At 23.0% G+C, this 21,774-nt stretch overlaps 5 protein-coding genes across 5 annotated transcripts; 3 read left to right on the forward strand and 2 right to left on the reverse strand.

Moving 5' to 3' along the window:
• Positions 1–1,187: 1,187 nt before the first annotated feature.
• PVVCY_0600440 (conserved Plasmodium protein, unknown function) lies at positions 1,188–2,192 on the forward strand (the record flags this gene model as incomplete). The annotated part of the gene is made up of 1 exon (XM_008627187.1): positions 1,188–2,192. One exon carries the CDS (start codon positions 1,188–1,190, stop codon positions 2,190–2,192), a length of 1,005 nt encoding a protein of 334 aa, XP_008625409.1.
• Positions 2,193–3,329: 1,137 nt separating this feature from the next.
• On the reverse strand, positions 3,330–6,035 carry PVVCY_0600450 (kelch domain-containing protein, putative; the record flags this gene model as incomplete). The annotated part of the gene is made up of 1 exon (XM_008627188.1): positions 3,330–6,035. One exon carries the CDS (start codon positions 6,033–6,035, stop codon positions 3,330–3,332), a length of 2,706 nt encoding a protein of 901 aa, XP_008625410.1.
• Positions 6,036–11,305: 5,270 nt separating this feature from the next.
• PVVCY_0600460 (zinc finger protein, putative) lies at positions 11,306–14,759 on the forward strand (the record flags this gene model as incomplete). The annotated part of the gene is made up of 2 exons (XM_008627189.2): positions 11,306–14,616; positions 14,738–14,759. 2 exons carry the CDS (start codon positions 11,306–11,308, stop codon positions 14,757–14,759), a joined length of 3,333 nt encoding a protein of 1,110 aa, XP_008625411.2.
• Positions 14,760–15,992: 1,233 nt separating this feature from the next.
• On the reverse strand, positions 15,993–17,861 carry PVVCY_0600470 (conserved Plasmodium protein, unknown function; the record flags this gene model as incomplete). Its single annotated transcript, XM_037634107.1, has 8 exons — positions 15,993–16,115; positions 16,287–16,619; positions 16,718–16,876; positions 16,983–17,047; positions 17,201–17,325; positions 17,441–17,555; positions 17,663–17,722; positions 17,855–17,861. The coding sequence occupies 8 exons, from the start codon at positions 17,859–17,861 to the stop codon at positions 15,993–15,995; spliced, it is 987 nt and encodes a 328-aa protein (XP_037490256.1).
• A 1,883-nt stretch (positions 17,862–19,744) lies between these two features.
• PVVCY_0600480 (targeted glyoxalase II, putative) lies at positions 19,745–20,734 on the forward strand (the record flags this gene model as incomplete). The annotated part of the gene is made up of 1 exon (XM_008627191.1): positions 19,745–20,734. One exon carries the CDS (start codon positions 19,745–19,747, stop codon positions 20,732–20,734), a length of 990 nt encoding a protein of 329 aa, XP_008625413.1.
• Between the last annotated feature and the right edge of the window lie 1,040 nt (positions 20,735–21,774).

A 21,774-nucleotide genomic window follows, 5' to 3' on the forward strand; every position in this document is an offset into this window, starting at 1 on the left:
TTATAGCTAGCTGTCCAAATAAGCATGTACGTATGCATAAATTTACAACAGTATATTAAAATATTTTTTTATAATTAATTTTAAAAAAATATGCTTAACACACATATATGTTGCATATACGAAAAAGACAAAAAAAAAATAGAGAAAAATGTTTAAGATTTTTCCAATAGCTTAAAAAGAGGTTTAAAGAAATATTATATTTATGTGTTTAGATCATATGCACATTTATAACTGTTCATGCTGTATATGATTTATTCTAAATTTTGGTGTATATTTATACCTGTACCCCACATTTGTGAAAATAATAATGAAAGTGTAAGCACATTATTCCAAATCGATTAAAAGATATACATTTTTAAAAAATATTCCTGTATTTGCACATTTAAATTAACATTGAACTTATTTAAATATGTCAATTTATTTGTATTACTACAAATGGGAAATGAAATAAATCCTCAATTTTAGACTTATCGTATGATAATACTATTATTCTCTCCTTGAAATAATCTGTAAACTAGCTATTTTGTACATACTTTTTTTTAATATTAATTTTTTTATAAATTTTATGAATGTGTTAATAAAAAGTAAGTGAAAAAAAAAAAAATAAATAATACCAATCACAAACGGATGCAACATTAACTCGTAGCGATTACAAATAGTTTGATAGTTTACTAACATACGCTTAAGGAATACAATTTTTTCAAAGTTACATCAAACATTTTAGAAAAACAAATATATAAATTAAGAATATAAATATATTTTAGCAAATATAAGAATGTAATAAATTTTTTTGTTCATTTTTTTTTTTACATACATATACTTTGGCTAGCCATTTCCATTGCATATTTTTTCTCTTAATAAATTATATAATATTGGTATGTATCGCTATTTTTTTTATAAGCTAAAAAAATAAGATTAACAAATTTATGGTAAACTAGTAAATATAAAAGAAGAGTGAACATTTTGTTATAATCCATAATGCAATAATATAGCAAAAGTTATAAAATATGCGGATATTTATGAACACGGAAAAGAACAAAGGAAATGTATTTTAAAAATAGTATATCTGTTAAATTAACATAAATACAGACTTTCACATGTCCATAAAATCGATAAAAGTATTGCCAAATGCTGAAATAAAGAAAGTTTTGAAATTATATGATTTAATAATTTCCATATAAAACGTTATGAGCATGTTACTGAAATATTTTCTACAGTTTTTTTTAATAAATATCATAGCCAAAGTGATACAAATATCTCATTGTGTTAATTATTACAATATGCATATTAATTCACAAGGTAATATCTTGAGAAGTTCTAATAAATTTTTTCCACATGCTAATAATATAAATAACAAAAAAATAAACCAATCAAATTTGTACTTATTTATAAAGAATCCACATTTATATGCACAACAAAAAAACATTCACTTTTTTAAAAACAACAATCGTATATATTCACAATATTATAAAAATGAGCCATATTATAACACATCAAATCCTATATTTAACTACGAAATCTTGGATTTAATTAAAATTTATGGACGATTAGCTGACCATTCCGAGCATATATCTCACAACATAAGTATAGACATAAATAAAAATAATGAACTAGCCAAAGATAATAAAGACAATGATTATACAAATAGTAATTCAATACAAACAAATGAAAATGATGAAACTAAACAAAGTACCATAAATTATATTTTAAAAAGAATTACTTATTTTTTTCAAGGAAAAAATATAAATGATATAAAAACAAAAGGATGTTGGTTTGAACATTTTTTAAAATATGGAGAAATGAATTATACAAATTTTAAAAAATCTATTCATCTTTTAAAATTTAAATGGCCTAAAGATGCTCTATTCCCATCATATAATATTTTTTTATTTGAAAAGGGGTTAAGTAAAAATTCTGATTCACCACAAATTAGAACAAAAGTAGAAAATTATTTACAATGTCAGGATATAAATGAGCATCTATTGAAAACATGCTTTTATTGTTTTGGTAATGGAAAGGAACATATCACTGCTTATGATGTTCTTGATACTTTTCAAAGATGGCACAAAAATGAAAAAAATAAAAATTTAAAAAATTTTGAAAATAATGAACAGCAAGGTGATTATATAGACTGGTTTATTTTCAAAAATAAAATCGATTTATGTGCAATTAAAATGCAAGAATCAACATAATTTTTTTTTAATCTTATTTAGCAAAAAAAATAATCACCATAAATTGGGTTTGAATATTATGGGGATATTACTAACTTCCTAATATGTCCCAATATTACCAGATTAAAAAAAAAATAATATAACATGATATTATTTCATTTCATATGATGACCTAGTTATACAACTACTAAAATTTTAGTTGCCTCCTCTTTTTTTTCATGTTTTGTTTAACAACAGTTTAAGACGTTGCCCATGTTTTAACTGTTTTTTTTTTTTTACATTTTTTATGTGTTTTTTATTTTTTCATTTTTTGTGTTTTTATTTTTTCATTTTTTATGTGTTTTTTATTTTTTCATTTTTCTCGACTAAATGAGTGTCTTGGTTCGCAACTTTCAAATCTTCCAAGTTGTTAAAAAATAAATACATAATTTAAAAAAATTAGTAATAGTTATCTACATTGGTAAACAATAAAAATGTGTATCTCTTTACTATTCACAATACAAAATGTGGAGCATCAATAAGAGTAGGAAATAAAAATAGTTAGAGGAAAACAAAATGTAGAAAAAAATACATATTAACAATTTTTATAAATAATGCATAAGAAAAAATATAAATAATTCAAATTACATAAAACATTATAAATGGTATAGGTATATATGCTTCAACTTGGGCATGAATGTATTATATAAAAATTGTAAGACAACACCACACACACACAATGTTATTCCATACGTATGTGCATAGCCATGCTTACATGCATTTATATGTTTATATATATTCACATATTTACACACTATTTTGTATAAACAAGTGTATGTATTACAACATACCTTTTCATGCATGTGCAAATTCATCAGTACTCATGCTTCGTGATACATATAATATATAAATTATTAAATATAAAAAAAAAACTTTAATTACAATTTTTTTTAAAAAAAATTTCACAACTAAAAAATCATAAAAATGTGAAAATAAAAACATAAAACATAAAAATAGTACTTAAAGAATAGCAAAGAATTAAAATAGGAAAAAAGCTAGTAAATTTTTTATTTTTAATCAATCTATTCTCTACACTTTTTACCACTTGAAGGTAAAGCATATTTTATGTCACTGCAAATTTAACATTATTGTGTTAGTATGATATAGTGAGGGGAATGATCATTTTTTTCTTTTCACAATTTTATCTTTATTGTTTTTAATTTTGTCATTAATACTTTTGTAAGAAGGTGTGTACTGAAAATTCTTTTTTGTTAATCTTAAAATTGATGAGCCAAACATATAAATAGATCCGAAATTTTCTAACCATATAGATTTATATAATGCATGTGATCCAACTGTTGAATTAATAATAATTTCAGACCATACTGAATTTTCAAAGTTATAAAAATATAAATCATTTTTTGGTAGTGTAGAATTTTTACATTCTCCTCCTAATATAAACATATAATCATTTATGATGATACTACTATGTCTATATCTTTTTTCTGGTATATTTCCTTTACCAATTATTTCAAAACATTTATTTGTTTCAATATTATATAAATATAAATTATTACAAAAATTTAAATTTATTTTATTTTTATTAAAACTATAATAATTTATCCCACCAAATATGTATAGATTGTTTTTATAATAATTACATGTATGACCAGCTCTTCTACCTAGCCATTTCAACTTTTTTATTTTTATATTCTTTTTTATCAATTCACATATATATTTGCATTCTTCATTTTTTCTGCAATTAATGCAGTTCCCTTTCACATGTTCATTATCCTTTGTCACATCCTCCTTCACTTCTTTCACTTCTTTCACTTCTTCTTTCGGGGCTTCATTTACATTTGAACTGCCAAGGAGAGAGTCCGGATCTGCATTGCTACCAGCTCCTAAGCAACAAATATTTTTCTCATCATTTAACATACTTATAGAATCAAAAATAAGACTATACAAATTATCCTTATTGCTATTTTGACTACTGTTATTTTTATTGCACCCTCCAACTGTATTTTCTACATTTTCTACATTGTCTACATTTTCTACATTGTCTACATTTTCTATATTGTCTATATTTTTTTTTTTTTTTGAAACACTATTGCTTATTTCTAATCCGGTAAATAGCTGTTCATCGATCTGATTCCCATTTTTATTTACCCCCACATTTTTAGTAGGGGACTGTTCTTTTATAGTTGTAATATTTGGCAAGTTAATTTTATTACTATTTTTGTTACACACACTAGGCTTATCTATTTTATTTATATTTTCACCATTTTCATCAAGGGGGAAAAAGAGATTGAATTTATCAGCTTCATTATTTGTCCCTCCTTCTTCTACATTTTTTTTTTCGCTAGGTATAAACGATTCGTAACATTCTGCATTAAAATCGTATATTTTATGCTCTTCTTTTGAATTAATCAAATTTTCACAATTATTATTAACATGGTCATGTGAATTGCTATTTTCTACATGAACATGTTCATAATTTTTTTCGGTTATTTCAGATTGATCATCAATATTGTCATTTTTGCATTCGTGCAATTCTGTCCATTTGTTCATATAAAAATCATATACATATAAATCATTATATATAATATCAATATATTCATTTTTTTCTTTAATTGTATTCCCTTTACCACCAAATAAATAAATTAATGAGCACGATTTTTCGTTTACACTACAAAGTGAAAAATAATCTCGTGCTTTAATTATTTGTTTTTTTGAATTTTCATTTTTTTCATTGTCAAAAAATTCATCAAATTTAGATAACCCATTCACATATATATATTCATCTGATCTCTCGTCCTTTTCCTTTTCTTCATCACTATAAACCTTTTCATAATAATCAATATTTTCATTTTTATCATTTTCCATATTATGACCATACCTATTTAACTCTGGCTTATAGTTATTATCCATATCCGTTTTGCTAACTACTGAATTTGCATGCTTATTATTTTTGGAAAATTCTCTAATCTGTTCATTCTTTTCTTTTTCATTATTAGTAGTATCTGAAATGTTTGAATTATTTTTTTCATAGGTACATATAACTATTGCCCCGAAAAGGGTGTTCATATTATTAATATTAACTTTGCATGTATTCATAAATTGTGAATTGCTACTTATAATAAATAAATAATCATTTAAATATACCATATCCGCATAATTTAAAAAAGAAATATTATTTACATATTTATGTTGTATATATTGTTTTTCATTTTCCATATCATACATATTTGAAATATCAGTATTATTTTTTTTTATTGATATTTCTTCATATATATCTAAAAATATGTACCAGACATTATTATATGGTGTGTATAAATAAATACATTTTTTTATTTTGTCAAAAATATATATATTATCATTTAGCACACAAACACCATCACACCGATTTTTATAAACCTTTTTATCAAATCCTATATTGTATATATTAAATTCGTAACATAATTTGCTATTGTCTATATTTGAGTTTGTCATCCCAATTCCACTATTATCTTGTAAATTTTTATTACCATTGCTTCCATTACTATTAATCATATTTTTTTTTTTCAAATCTTTAATATTTCCTGACTTGTTCAGGTAGCTAGCCATTGTTTCTCTTTTTTCATTATATTCTTCCTGACCATCCTTCCCATGTTCATAATTTTTTTTGATATTTTTATTTTTGACATATCTATCAAAATTACTATTACTTACTGCTAAAGTATGTGATGATGATTTGGATGAATAACTATTGTTACTGTAATTATTATTAGTATCACTAAAATGGCTAATCAAATTTTCATTTTCAATATTATTATAATTATATGCATTAATATTTCGATTATATATATTCTTGCTTTTGCTATACAAATAATTTATTATATTCATAATTACATTGCTTAGTATTTCAAAAGAAAGCTATAAATTAAAATATTGTCAAATTGAATAAGGCGATAATACAAAAAAAAGAGAAAAATTCTGCATGGGTAATATTTATTTGTCTTTGAACTGTTTATGTATTTTAAATATAATAACTCCTTAATATGCTTGTATAAATCATAATATATATAACTTTATATTTTCATTTTTAAAATAAATATATATATGTACATAAAATGGGAATAGTACAAATTTGCAAAATCACGGGTACTACAACTTTTATTAATTATCTAAATAACGTATTGATGCCCAGTTTCTTTATATTCCATACGTATTAGTTATATACATATGAGCCTTACAGGTGTAAATTTCAACTGTTCTATACACTTATATAATTCTTTACAATGACAATAAAAAAATATTAAGTAGAATTATAAATATGTATGAAACAATAAAGTGAATATATACTAAATTAATGGTACAGAATATTTTATTTTAGTATTTAATAAAAAAGGTGTTTATATATGTAATTTTTTTTTGCATTTCTTAGTAATAGTTATATATCTATTAATTAAGGATGTAAATATTATGCATACAGGTATTTACATTCATTTCTATATATTTTGAAAAATATTCCAAAGTTATTATAAAATTTTTATATGTAAAATAAGTAATCAACAAAACTAATTAACTTTGTCATGTACTTATATTCGAACAAGCTTATTTTATATCATTATCAATTAATTATAAATACATTATTATTTTTTTTTTTTATCAAAATTTTATACTGACTATTAATAGGTATATAGTAGGTATACATCAAATACTATCATATATGAATACTATTATTGTAAAATATATTTAGTATATTATAATAATTTTGTATTTTTGACATTAAAACGCACTATTTTTATTTCTCATGAATATCCATAAAATCTTTAAAAATATATATAAATGTAAAATTGTATATTAAATTTTTTTATTCTACTATGTGTATATATTATTGTTTACAATTCAGCTGCATTAAAATATATTTACATACTTATTAATTTTTTGAAAATTTTAACTTTTTATTAAATTTTTAGAAAAAACTACATATCTATTTAGGAAATTTGTTTATTCATTTTATACTTATTCAATATTATAAATTATTTATATTAACATCCCTAAAAATTAGCAAAGTACAAAACATTATTTGTAATATGAACTATATAAGGGACATATATATAGGAATTAACTATTTAAGGGAATGGACACATGGTTTTAATATATTGTAGAACATAATTAAAAACAATAACTTATTTTATTAATTATATTAATATTATAACATTGTTCTATTTGTCTCTATTTATAATTAATTTATTATACATAACGTACCAACACCATAATTCCTGGCCCATCCCAAAGCATAAAAAATGCCAAAGCATAAAAAATGCCAAAGCATAAAAAATGCCAAAGCATAAAAAATGCCAAAGCATAAAATAAAACCCATTTGCTTATACTCAAAAAACATACCTCATAATAGTTCAAACTATTTTTTAACTCACTTTACCCCATATTATGTAAGAAAAAATTGATGTACATTGCAACCAAAGAATGATATATACCTTTTAAGAAATCAAAATTGTGAAAATGCAAATTAAATGATTTAACAAATTATATATTATTATTGTAAAGAATTTTTTACCATTTTAAGTATTTATAAATTTGAAAAAATTTGATAAATTTAAATATGATATAATAATAAAATGCTTAGCATATTTCATTTTTTAAGTGAACGATTTTGATTATATTTTTTTCTTAGCCCTATATTAATGAAAAATAGAAAAAGAAAAAAGCATAAAAAAGTAAAAGAAAAAAGCATAAAATAGAATAATAAGCAACAACCAATAATTATGACAGAATAATCCATTTTATAAAATAAGAACAAATCTACTAGCTATACTAACCAATACTATATATTGAAAAATAACAAAAAAAAAATAATAATTTTTGCTATAAAAATTGAATATAAAATTGAATATAAATTTGAAAAAATCTATTTTTTGATTTAAATTTTAATTAAAAAAAAAGATAATAAATAATTAATATATTTATATATTGCAATCATAGATTTATATTTTGTGTCAATACAACAATAACAACCGGCTATATAAATATGTATATTTTATTATATACTTAAATGCATGTCATTTTTTTCTTAGCCTTTTTTTTAGCACCACCCTTTTTTGAATAAACTATAAAAGAAAAAAAAAATAAAAATAGCTATACAAAAAATATTATGACAAACCAAACAAATATATAACAACACACGATTTATAATAATAACAACATTAAAATAGGTTTTTGTAAACTTTTATAGGTTTTTTTTCAACGGTAATTATTTTTTTATGTATAATTTTTAGGTCATATATAACTTATATATTTATATTGAATATTATATTTTCAAAAAAAAAAAAAAATATACATATATACATGATTGATTATGATTTTTTTTATACTTATATATGATATTTTTTTGTCATTTTTTATGTTAGCTATATTCTTATATACCTCAAATATATATGCTTGTTTTTTATATGTTGTCAAGTACCACTTTAAATACACAAATAAACAGACATATATAAATGCAATACATATGCTATATTAGTACTCGTGTTTTTATCACCCGCTTTCTATATATATTATTATATAAATTATTTTTACATTTTTATATTTGTAGTATACATAATAAACAAGTTAATATTTGTACATATTTGAATTTTTCTTTTCAAAATTTGCATCATTACAATTTTTTAGATTTAAAGAAGAATATATATTCCGTGATTTAATTTATATTTTTTTCAACTTATTAATGATGAACCATACACATAATATAATTGCATATTAATGCATTTAAAACTATTTTTATTGCCTTAAAGTCAAAAGAAATTGTGTTTTATTCTTCCTATTATAGTTGTACACACACTATATATACATGTCACTATGCGTTTTACAATTTGCTATGAATAAATATTTTATATAAAATGCACTAGTAAAATATATTATATTTTTTCTTTCATTATATTTTATAGAGACAAAAAAATATATATATATAAATTACCATTCCTTTTATAGCACTCATATTGTGCTTGTACATGCTCTATGTTTACATATTTAAATATTTCATAATTATTTCATAATTATTTTATAATTATCTATAGTAGCTCATTCGATATCCCCATTTAACAGTTTATCAGTTTAAATGGTTTGCATATTTGAAAAATCACAACAAGTGTAGTACGTCCTTTTTTATTTTTTACGAGCAAATGCATGCAGTACTATTTATTTGTACATGTACTAGCTATTGCACGTCTTTTTGTTAGTTTCAAATTTATTTATTGTTTTAGTAGTATTTAGTAAGTTTTAGTGTACATAATTATTTAGCATTTTGTGAATTATATTACTTTGTTTGTTTACAACATCAGAGAAAATTTATAATTTTGCCAAACTCAAGTCCTATATGCATTAAATCGAAGGAACACCGTCTCACAATATTTGCCGCATTTAAGGGGAACAAGGTAAAACAAAAAACTTAATAATAGCATGTATGCATATGTATGTAATATGTATATATATGACTCCATTTCTTACTGTTTATGCTTGCAAAAATAAACTCATTCACCAACTTAAAATTGTAGTGTAAAAATGCAACGACATTACTAATAAGCAAAAATAAAAATAAGCATACTTTATGATATACATAATATATATATATTAACTTTCTACACCCAATATTCCTATGTTGTGAAAGTATTATAATTAATCTTATGTTTATACATTTTTTTAGTATTTATAAAAATAGAATATGCACAAACATGTATGTCAGTATTTTATATATACATAATATGTACATGAAATTGTGAATAAGTACAATTTTGCATAAATTTTTTAATTATATTTTCATTTTTTTTTAAATAATAATCACCCATCATAGTTAGTTATACACATATAAATAAAATATAAAGTTTATATTTATTTTTATCATTGTTTTATTTTATGCTTTTAAAATATAAATAGTAAATTTATAATAAATCCATGTAAAAAAAAAATATATAATTACGTACATACATAGTAAATATTATGCTTATGAAAAAAATTTTATAGTATTTAATTTTATTTGTTAGGTTTTTATATTTATATGTAAATTATAGAGATTATTTTATGTATCATAATTAAAAGAGCTATAAACTTTTATAGTAATAATTTAAATTAAAAAAAAAATTGTTTTGATACAATAATAAGAATATCTTTAAATTATTTACATAATAATGTGCATTTTAATGTTTATGTATATCTGATTATCCAATATTTTATATATAAACAAATTAGTGATTAACTATCTAATTAAAAATTTACATAATTATTATGTTTATATATATATATGTACATATGATAATATACCCTATTCGGTCATTTTGTTATTTTTATTTTTTTTAAATTAAATATACATTTTTTTTTTATCAAGTATATATAATATGAAAAATATTTCGATGTAACGTTTTTCTTTTAAAAGTGAAAATCAAAATGCATATTATATATACATAAAAATGTAATATTGAATATATGCTTATGCATATTAAGAATATTATATTATCCCATTGCATGTAATTAGCTGTATATACCTAATTTTAATTTTTTTATATATATATATTATTATTATTTTTTTTATATTTATATATGTGTGTTATAATTCCATACTTAGGACAATTTTTATATGTATGCCATTAAAAAATATGTAATTATTGCATTAAATTGGTACAATTTTTGGATTGTATATTCTTGTATTTATTTATTTATGTATGTGTGTGTATCGTCTATTCCTATATACAAATCCATCCTTACTTAAATGTTCATGTTTTATTTAAATGTTCACGTTTTATTTAAATGTTCACGTTTTATTTAAATGTTCATGTTTTATTTAAATGTTCACGTTTTATTTAAATGCTTATATGAATAAGCTCATTATTAAAGTATTTTATACAAAATTAAATATATTTTTAAAATTTTATGCATATTTTTACAAACATATTGAACATATTTATGCTTATTTCTATTCCTTTGAAAATCGATACACTAATATGTACTCCTCCATAAGTACATATACGTGCATCAGTCTGTTTACTTCCTATTCGATTCATAATATATAATAAATTTGTAATTTTCTTACGTCTTTTTCATTTTGATACATATATATATATTTTATTTTTCACCTAATTGCACATGTATATATAGGGAAAATGAATATATCCAATATGTCGGAGCAATCTGAACAAGGCAGTCTAAATAATAGTAACATAAGCGCTTCGGATAATAGAAACAATTTATTTATAATTAATGATGATGGAAGTTTTATCGATGATAATAATATAATAGAAGATGAATGTATTACTCCAAAAGATGACGATGAAAATGTTAATTCAAGAAAAAAAAAAAATGATATTTTAAATATAAATGAAAATAAAAATGGAAGAAATGGTAGACATGGTCCACGCTATGATCCAAATGCTACTACCAGAAATGCAATTCAAAACAATCTTTCTAATAGATCTAATTTTAATGATGCCATAAATAATAATTTAAATGATTCGGCTAGCAACAATAGTAATACTAACGATAATTCAAACTACAATAATTCACAAAATAATATATGTGCTTCAAACAATATAAATATTATATCGGACCAAATAAATGGTTCCGCAATATGCAATATGAATTTAGCACACACTCCAATTCAAGACCATAATGAATATAATATAGTTAGAGAAAATATCCCTAATAATATGGCACAACCTATTCCTACAAATAATTTTGATTTCAATAAATTTACACAAGCTCAAAATCATTACATAGAAAATACAACTCAAGGGGGACATCAAAATAGTAGTGCAAACAGAAATAACACAAGTAGTAATACAAATGGAAATCAAAATACAAACAGAAATAGAGACACAAATAATAATAACAACCGAAGTAATCGTGATAGTAATGGTAGTAGTAATAGTGGTGAAAATAATGACGATGAAAATAATAACCATAATGAAAATAATTATAGTGATGATATAGAAAATGAAGCAGATGCAGAAGCAGATGCATCTAATGTATTAATTAATAATAATACATCTGGTATTAACATTGTAGATAATCTAACACAACATTTACAAAAAGAATTAACATGTCCTATATGTTTAGATTATTTTTATCTACCAGTAACAATGAATTGTGGACATACATTTTGTAGATATTGTATTGGTCATAATAAATTAAATGGAAAAAATTGTCCATTATGTAGACAACCATTAGGTCATTCATCTTGTATAAATACTATATTATCTAATCTAGTCCGTATATATAATTTGAGAAGAAAATCATTAAAAATATATAAATCTGTTGAAGTAGTAAATACAGTAGATGAAATATGGTGGAATGAAAATTTTATAAAATCTCAAGTTAGTGTTTCATTATTTTTAAGAATATTTTTACATGATATGATATCACCTCCGATATTCTTTGATGATCTATCATCATGTATAATAGATTTTTTTACTGTTAATAATTTATGGTCAAAAGCAAAATATGTATTTAATATTAATGATTGTAAAGCTTTTAGTGAACTAGTTGGATATGACAAAGATAATAAAGAATTAACTAATGAAAGACTTCATGCTTGGGTTGAAAGATATATTACACAAAATCCATCTATGTGTATGAGGAAAGATGAAAAAATTATTTTAAAATTATATCAAGATAGAACCCATAGAATTGATAGTCATATATTTGATTCTTCAGTTTTACCAAATAGATTACCATGGGATGGTGGTAGACATGCTAAAAGTTTAATACATATGCCACATTCATCTGTTTCATTATCACATCTATTATTTGTCAAAGCAGATAATAATAATATTGGTGTCGTAGATTGTGGATCAACCATTGGAACCATGGTTAAAGTGAATAACTATCATGTACTTAAAGAAGGGGATATAATACATATAGGAGATAGATTAGAAGTCACTGTTTCTATTGATAAAAATACTGCCGGTATGCCATATAAAGGATATGTATGGAATAAAAATTCAAATAAAGTTCTAGATAGACATGAACTTAATGAATTAATTAAATCGGAATCATCTACACAGGCAGATGCAGGAGTTACCGGTTCTGCTAGCGGAAAAACTATAGACACATCTAACAATAACAATAGCAACAATAATCAAGCAAATTTAAATAATAATTCTGATATGAACATTTCAGATGATAATAATACATTACTTAACTTTTGTGAAAATATTGAATCAAACTTATTAATCAAATTTGATTTTGGTACAGTAAAAGAAGAAATAACTTTAAAAACCGAATATATAGATCCTAAAGGTGTCGTATTAGGTCGTGGGCCATATGCACAATCTAGTTATAAAAAAATATCTGTTACAAATTCTAATGGATATGTATCTAGAGAACATTGTTTAATTTATTATGATGGATCTAAACCTCCTGGTGAAAGATGGCTTTTAAGAGATACTAGTACGTTGGGAACTTTCTTAAAAATCAAACCATTTTCAGAACCCGTACCATTACCAATAGGTTCTATATTTAAAGCAGGTCAATGTAAAATAGAAGTATGCTCCCATGATACTGTACAATTTGCACAATATCCTGAAAGATCCATATCATTACATAATACAAATAATCCATCAAATGCAGATAATTTTAGTAATAATAATAATCCTCTTGGTGATAATCGAAATGCTGATAACGACCATAATAATGCAAGAAACAATAGTTCAGGCAACAGTGGCAATAATAGTAATGGAACCAACTCACGTAATTATAGAAATAATCAATATTATAGTCAAATAGATTCAGGTGCAAACACATCTGCAAATAATAATTCAGAACATTCTGAGCATTTAGAAAATTCTGAAACTAGTGCAAACAGTGAAACAAGTACACATAGTAACAATGAAAGTAATCCTAATAATCAAAGAGGAGGATGTTATAATTTCAATTTCCATATTGGACCAAATAATAATGAAATATCTAGACCTATACATGATAATGCATATTATGGTAGTGATAATCACTACAATATAAATAGTGACGTTATTCAAAGTTTTATACAAAATAATGCTCAACTTGCAAATCATGAAAACAATTTTATTTCACGAAATATTATGAATACTCCTCCCACCGAATCTCAACATACTAATAGAGATACTTATTTTTATAATTATTTAAGACACCATGATAGAAATATTGCAAATATTGCCAATGCAAATGATGCTAACCCTATAAACAATATCAACAACATGAGTAATACTAATCCATATTGGACACGCTACAATCGTGGGGACATACGAAATTGTGCTCCATATACTATTAATCAACGTGAATATCGAGAAAACAATAATAATTATTATGGACATGTTAATGAAATAAAGGATGAAAATGCTGGAGAAGAATTATATCATGAATCAGAGATGAGTAGACAAAACCTAAGTGTTGCGAACTTTTCACGAAGCCAAAGTGGGGGCGACAACTGGGACTTTAGGTACTAACCTGTCACGTGCATATGCAATCATAATGTGTTAGTACAAAATTTATGACTATCACCTACTTTCCAACTAGCGCTATCTCATCTATACATGCGCATGAAAATTTTTAATTTGTAGGTACCAATACATGCATTTTTAAGGCACCACAGGAAAGCTAGCCATATTTAGCAGAAAAATAATACTAAATTTTGTACCTATTAAGTAGAGAAAATACTTTTCAAAGAGGTTGTAAAAACTTAATTGAAGTTAAACGTTTTCTTACTATGCAAGCATTGTTTCAAAAATTATTATCCTAGATTAGTTGTGTTAAGTTGTTTTGAATTTCAAACAATTATATATCACGATTCTGTATTTTGATTTCCTATAATGAAGGAAAATGGAAAGTGTATTTAAATTTGTTTTAATTATATTATCATTCAATGATGTAGTAAGTTATAAAAAAAACATATGCATATATTATTCGGTCTTTTGAGTCATAAAAGTCATTTTTAGGCACACATTAATTTTATTAGCAAGCAAGCAAACTTACAAAAATGATAAAACTTTCAATTGATGAAGTAAAGCAATCATGTTTTTCTGATTAGAAAGTTCGATTTACAGTAAGTACGCATTATGCTATTTTTTGTGTATATTTACGAAGTTATCAAAGTTTAAAAAAAAAAAAAAAAATATTCGCAAAAAGCTTATTTGTGCTATATGTATAAATAAACTTGACGGCATATATGCCATTTTTTTCATAAATAATTGTTCCTTGCTTAGATAAGCGTGCATGTGCATGTTTTCGACCCGAGGTATGTATAATATATATATGTATATACATATATATATACATGTATTATGCCACCGTTGTCCTTTTTTTTCAACTTCACATGGTTGAAAAAAAAAAAACTACAAGAACTGTTGATTATTTTTGTATATTAGTATAATTTTTTATATATATGTATGCTTATTATTATATGTGTTATTCTATGTTAGTCTCAGTGTTGATGCGCTCAGCCCATATAAATTAATTTTCCTTTTTTTTTTTTTTTTATAAATTTTTTATTATAATGCATAAATATAGTAGAACTTTTTAATGTCCTTTGCTTAGATGGTATTATCTAAGCAAATTTTATCAATTCTATAAAAATTATTATATTAAGTTAATACTTAAAAGTGTACGATAGAAAAAAAAGTAATACGAGACAATGATAAATATGCATAACTTGTACATATGTATCTGTATGTGCATGCTAAAAAATGTAGATACTTATTTCAGACAAAAATAACGATATGCCATGGTTAAAGCAAATAAAACCTCACCATATTTTTATTACTATATAACATATATTTGTTATTTGCATTCTTTTCGAAAAATATATGTGAATCACTTTTAATTTTTATAGTTAGATAAGTTAATTCTTCTTTTTTTACTAACATGCTCATCGCCTTCAATATTAGAAACTGTGATTTTCTTGACTTCGGCATTGTTAAGTACGGCTTTATCAAACTCAGACTAAAAAAATTAAAAATAAAAATATGTACACCAACCATCAAGTCATTGACAAAGTAAATGTAATATATAAACTTGTATACATTTTTTGCAATTTCTAGCTAAGTAATCAGTAAATATAAATATCTATACATATCTATGCGTATCTATGCGTATATATATATGGTGACTTACCTTTGTAGTAATTACTAATTCCTTGGCAATTGTTTGACTTCCTTGCTCTGTTCCTTCTTCTCCTTCTTCTTCTATTTGTCGTTTCAAATCATTAATTTGAATTTGAACATCATCATAAGTATCTCTGATTATTTTTTCGTTAGTATTTTTTGGCAATGGGGTTGTTTTTTGTCTAACGTCTAATAAAATTTTCTTGACCTTTTCAAAATAATCGACTGCCTCTTTTCTTTTTCCACAAAACATGTAACTTTGCGAAAGAGATATTAATGGGGCTATAAGATTTTCATCACCCAATTTGTGCTCCTCTCTTAAGTTCACACATTTTTCGTATTCCTAAGGTAGTTAATTTTTTATCATATATGTATTACATTATTTTTATCGTATATTATTGCATTATTTTATATTGTGTTTTTATTTTTTCCTTATTGTACCTTTAAGGCTTCTTCGAAAAAGTGGTTCAACAAACTTATATCACCCAATCTGATAAACACGTACGAGTAGTTTAGTAAATCCTTTTGTGATAATTCCTTTTTCTGTTCTAATAGCATTTCATAGCATTTTCTTGAAAATTCAAACATTTCAAAGGCCAACTGATATAAAGTGAAAAAAAAAATTAGTTTAATGTAAGTTACACACCTTTTAATATAAAAAAAATTATATAAATAAAAAAGAATTGTAATGTGTCGAAATATATACCTGTTCGTCTGTGACTTCCTCTTTGCTAGTACCATCTTCTTCTTCGGTGACTTCAACGCTTTTTTCTGAACAAAAAAAAAAAAAAAAAATATATAGTTAGCTAGCTAGCTAAAATATATAAAAAATATTTCAAAGTAATAAAATGAATGATTTTTCCATCACAAAATAATGTCTTCAACAAACTGGGCACATATTTACTCTCTATTAATATAACGTACTTTTTTTTAAAAATTCGAATAAGTCGTTTTTTTCTTCTTCTTTAGTTAGCAATGCATCAGCAAAGCATAAATAATATTCCCTTAAATCAGGATGAAGACTGTCTTCTACATTTAATTCTTTTACCCTAAAGTAAACATAGATTATGCATTTTGTTTAATATCCATACATTTCTACATAGGTACTACAATTCAACTGTATATATAAATAAGTAAATATAATTTTATTTGAAAATAATTTACTTTTTTTCAACAGCCATAGAAAATCTTTCGGCAGCTACATCATAATTTTTGTTTTCCTTAAATTCGAGATTTCCCATATCAAATAATTCTTGAGCTGTTTTTTTCTCAAGAAGTTCTGTCATTCAAAAAATGGAGAAAAAAAAAGTGTATGCATATTCCATTTATATGTATGTATATATTTCCACACATTTTACTTATTAATTATTTAATTAAATATATTACCTGCTTGTTCATCATATTCAGATTCAGTATTGGAACCTGTTTCGGCTATTATTTCTTCTTCTAAATTTTAAAAAAAATATATATATACACATTTTGATGATAAAATAATGAAGCCTAATTTATTACACACACACATTTATATAATATATAGCATTCTACCTGACTGTTCATATTTTTCATATATATAATTACCTGTCATTTTTTTTAAAGATATAAAGATTAAAATAAAATTTACAAAAAGAGTTTTCTACAGGGGTTAGAGTCTTAAGCTGTATTCAAAAAAGGGTAACATACATATATGTTTTATTTGCATGTGTACAATCCTATGCAAAGCGTACATGCAAACACATATGTATTATATAAGCGTGTACACAATTTATATGCATGTACATATTTTTTTATATTAAGCATTATTTTAGAAAGCATATATATACATAATATATATCAAGCGTGTATAAAGGTAATTATGTAAATACATGACACAAATGTATAATATCTTTTCACTGCTTTTGACATTTTACATAGTATTTTTTTACTTATTAAGTAATGAACACACAAAATAATATGATAAACTTATTACGATTTTGTATATTACACTTTTTTACTAAGATTTATAGTTCCAAAAGTGTATGCATAAATTTTTTCTTGGAAAGTTTATATATTTATTTAGTTAGCTAATAAATTATATAGATATGAAAAATAAGCACATATATACATTAAGAATACATGTAAGTACTATAGTAGTGAATGCTTTTTTCATATAATGGAATAACACAATAAATATATATAATGTTTCTTATTTATTTTTTTTTTGTATTACTTGGATAAGGCTAAGTTTTTTTGATTTATGTTTCACGTAATTGGATAGATCCTAGGTTCGTTAAAAATTAAGTCCATAAAAAATTAATGTATTTTTAGGGTTTTTTAAGCTCATATATTTTTAGAATCGCGTAAAAAGTTATATATATATTAATGTGTGTGTTTTTTATTTTTTGCAATTTCATATAATTACTTAATAGCTTATTATATGTACATTTCCCAACATCGAAAGAAAATATAATACATTGCTTATTATGCATTTATATTGGAGAGGAGAAAAAAACGTGCACAAACCAATGAAGTGTACTAGTTAAACCTTCTCAAAAATAATATGCATTATATATACTATATATGTTGTTTAATTTTTTTTTAATATATAAAAAATTCAATGTTTATATTACTAATATAAATTGCTATTTAAATAGGATATGTGTGTATTATTGAAAAAATAAATATTACGTACACGCACACGTATTTATAATCTCTCTATAGCGCGAAAAAGAGATTACTATAGATATATAAATTAAATAAAAATATAGAGCCTTTGCTAAAAGTATATGGACACACACTGCGTATTTATAATTACACCAATGATATATATTTATATTAAATATGTAGATAATATATAAGCGCACATAAGTAATATATTTTATTTTTAAAAGGTCTCCGTTTTTTTAATACTATAATAATATATTGCGCAATTTTATTTTTTATTTAAAAAAAAATAAATATATTAATTTTTTAACGTCGTACTTTTATTTTTCCATAACATAGGAAATTTCATATTTCTAGCAAGCCAAAATTTAATTTAAAAAAAAAAAATTAAGGGCTTATTAAAATTTCCTAACTTTGGCTATTTTAAGGGGATTGCGTGTTTAAGACATGGGAAAAAACTACAATAACTCAATGCGCACAAATAATTCAAAATATTAATAAAAATAATTAAATCTCGTGAGGGCTTTGTGCATTTTGAAAAAAATAACATTTTTAAATGTCATAATTATATGTACTTTATTGTGTAAATGCATATGCCATATTAGCATGATAGGATATGTATAATAGGAATACCTACAAATTTTCACCATTTATCATTATTAAAATTTCATAAATTAACACGTTTCATCGCATATTTTGAATTCTATATATTGAGAACAGGGGCACTTATGAAGAATGCCACATTTTATTTAATTATTGTTGAATTAATTTGAATGTGTTTACACACATTATTACTAATATAACAATTTCTAGGTATGAACTTGTAGAATGAGAATCGAAAAAAAACTATTAAGTTTAGGCTACTTTGCCTATGCGCATATAGGCAAGCCATCTTTAACCCCCAAACTATTCTTTGAGAATACTTTTATAAATAGGAGAAATATATATAATATGAAAATGGCAAACGACTATAAATATTATATTGTTGATAAAAAGGATTTGTGTGCAAATGTAATTATTATACCTATGTATAATGATAATTATTCTTATATTTTTTACAATGATAAAGATGAAGGTATTGTTGTCGATCCAAGTGATTATAACAACGTTATTAACATTTCCGAAAAAGAAAATATAAAAATAAAAAATGTATTATGCACACATAAACATTCTGATCATAATAGTGGAAATTTTTATTTTTACAATAAAAATATAAATGTTTATGGTATTAAAGAACGTAATAATAAATATATAAATAAAAATATTGAGGGTATTCAAGAATTTGAAATAAATAATTTTAAAATTAAAACGTATTTATCAAATTTCCATTGCAAAAATCATGTATCATATATAGTTGAAAATTCTGAACATGCATTAAAAAATGACGAAAAAAAAAACTTATTTTTTACTGGCGATTTTTTATTTATAGCTGGAATGGGTAAAAATTTTGAAGCTAATAATATAGATATGTATAATTCTATTCATAATATTAAAAAAAAAATCGATATAAATAATACTTATATATTTTGTGGACATGAATATACATTAAGTAATATTAAATTCGCTTTAACTGTTGATCCAAATAATGATAAATTAAATGAATTTTATCAACAAGTTTTAAAAAATGAAAATCGTCTACCAACAGTACCAACTTTATTAAGTCATGAATATTCATACAATCCCTTTTTGAGATATGATAATGAAAATATTAAAAAGGTTATTGATTTATATGCAAAAAAAAATAACTATATAATTGAACGAAACTCAGATTATTTAGTTCTTTTGAGAATAATGAAGGATAACTTTAAAACAGAATAGCTTTTTTCATTAATTAAATGGATGCACCAGGCATATGCAAAGTATGAAGCAACCGAGCGGTTATGCACTCGCAACTTTGTATATATGCACGTTGTAGAATATAAAATAGATATCTTTTATTAACAGAGTAAAACATGATATCCCACTGGATTTAAAGGGGAATTAAAAAAAAAATGGTTGTGTCTTATTTTAACCCTATCTTTTATTATTTTTGAGTTAACAGTGTAAATGTGAAACAAGTTTGAAAATTAAAAATTAAATAATTGTTTTATTTAAATATAATGCATATAGGCAGAAAGGTAATTGCGAATATGCAATTTATAAGCATTTTTTTGCAACACATTTTTTCGTAAAATCTTTTTCAACAAATAAAACCTTTACACAAATTTGTTCAATGCAAAAGGAATGTTTATAAACCTTTATTTTTTGTTAATTTTTTGTTATTTTTGTTAATTTTTATGATAGCATTATTTATTTTTAAAATGTATTATATGTTGTTGCCTTGTTTGGCACATTGTTTGACAATTTTACAACGCTTTTATTTCCGCTAGTTTTAGCATACAATAGAAATATAAATACTATTAAAAAAATATATTACTAAAAAAAATGACAAAAAAGCTACCTCAAAAAGTTAAAAAAAAAAAAAATGAAAATATGAATTTTAACATAAAAAATGTGTTTTTATTTAAATATACAAAGTGTAATGTTTAAAATAATTTCTCTCCTATTTTTAAAATTTGTTTTTTTACATATTTTCACAATTTAACAACTTAATTATTCAATTTATTAATTATTTGACTTATTAACTTTAATTATCCAATTTATTTTTGTAAATAACCAAATAAACAATTTTATAAAATAGTTCTGACTGTTCATAATTTTTGTGGTAAAATTTTTTCCTACATTTTTATTTATATATTATTTTTCATTATAAAATGCAATATAATATATATACTTGTATTTTTGCCAATACTATTGTATATATATTATTTATTATATTATTAATGCATAAATATATTTATAAAAATATACGTATAATT

The sequence above is a fragment of the Plasmodium vinckei genome (assembly GCF_900681995.1).
Source record: "Plasmodium vinckei vinckei genome assembly, chromosome: PVVCY_06".
NCBI lineage: Eukaryota > Apicomplexa > Aconoidasida > Haemosporida > Plasmodiidae > Plasmodium > Plasmodium vinckei.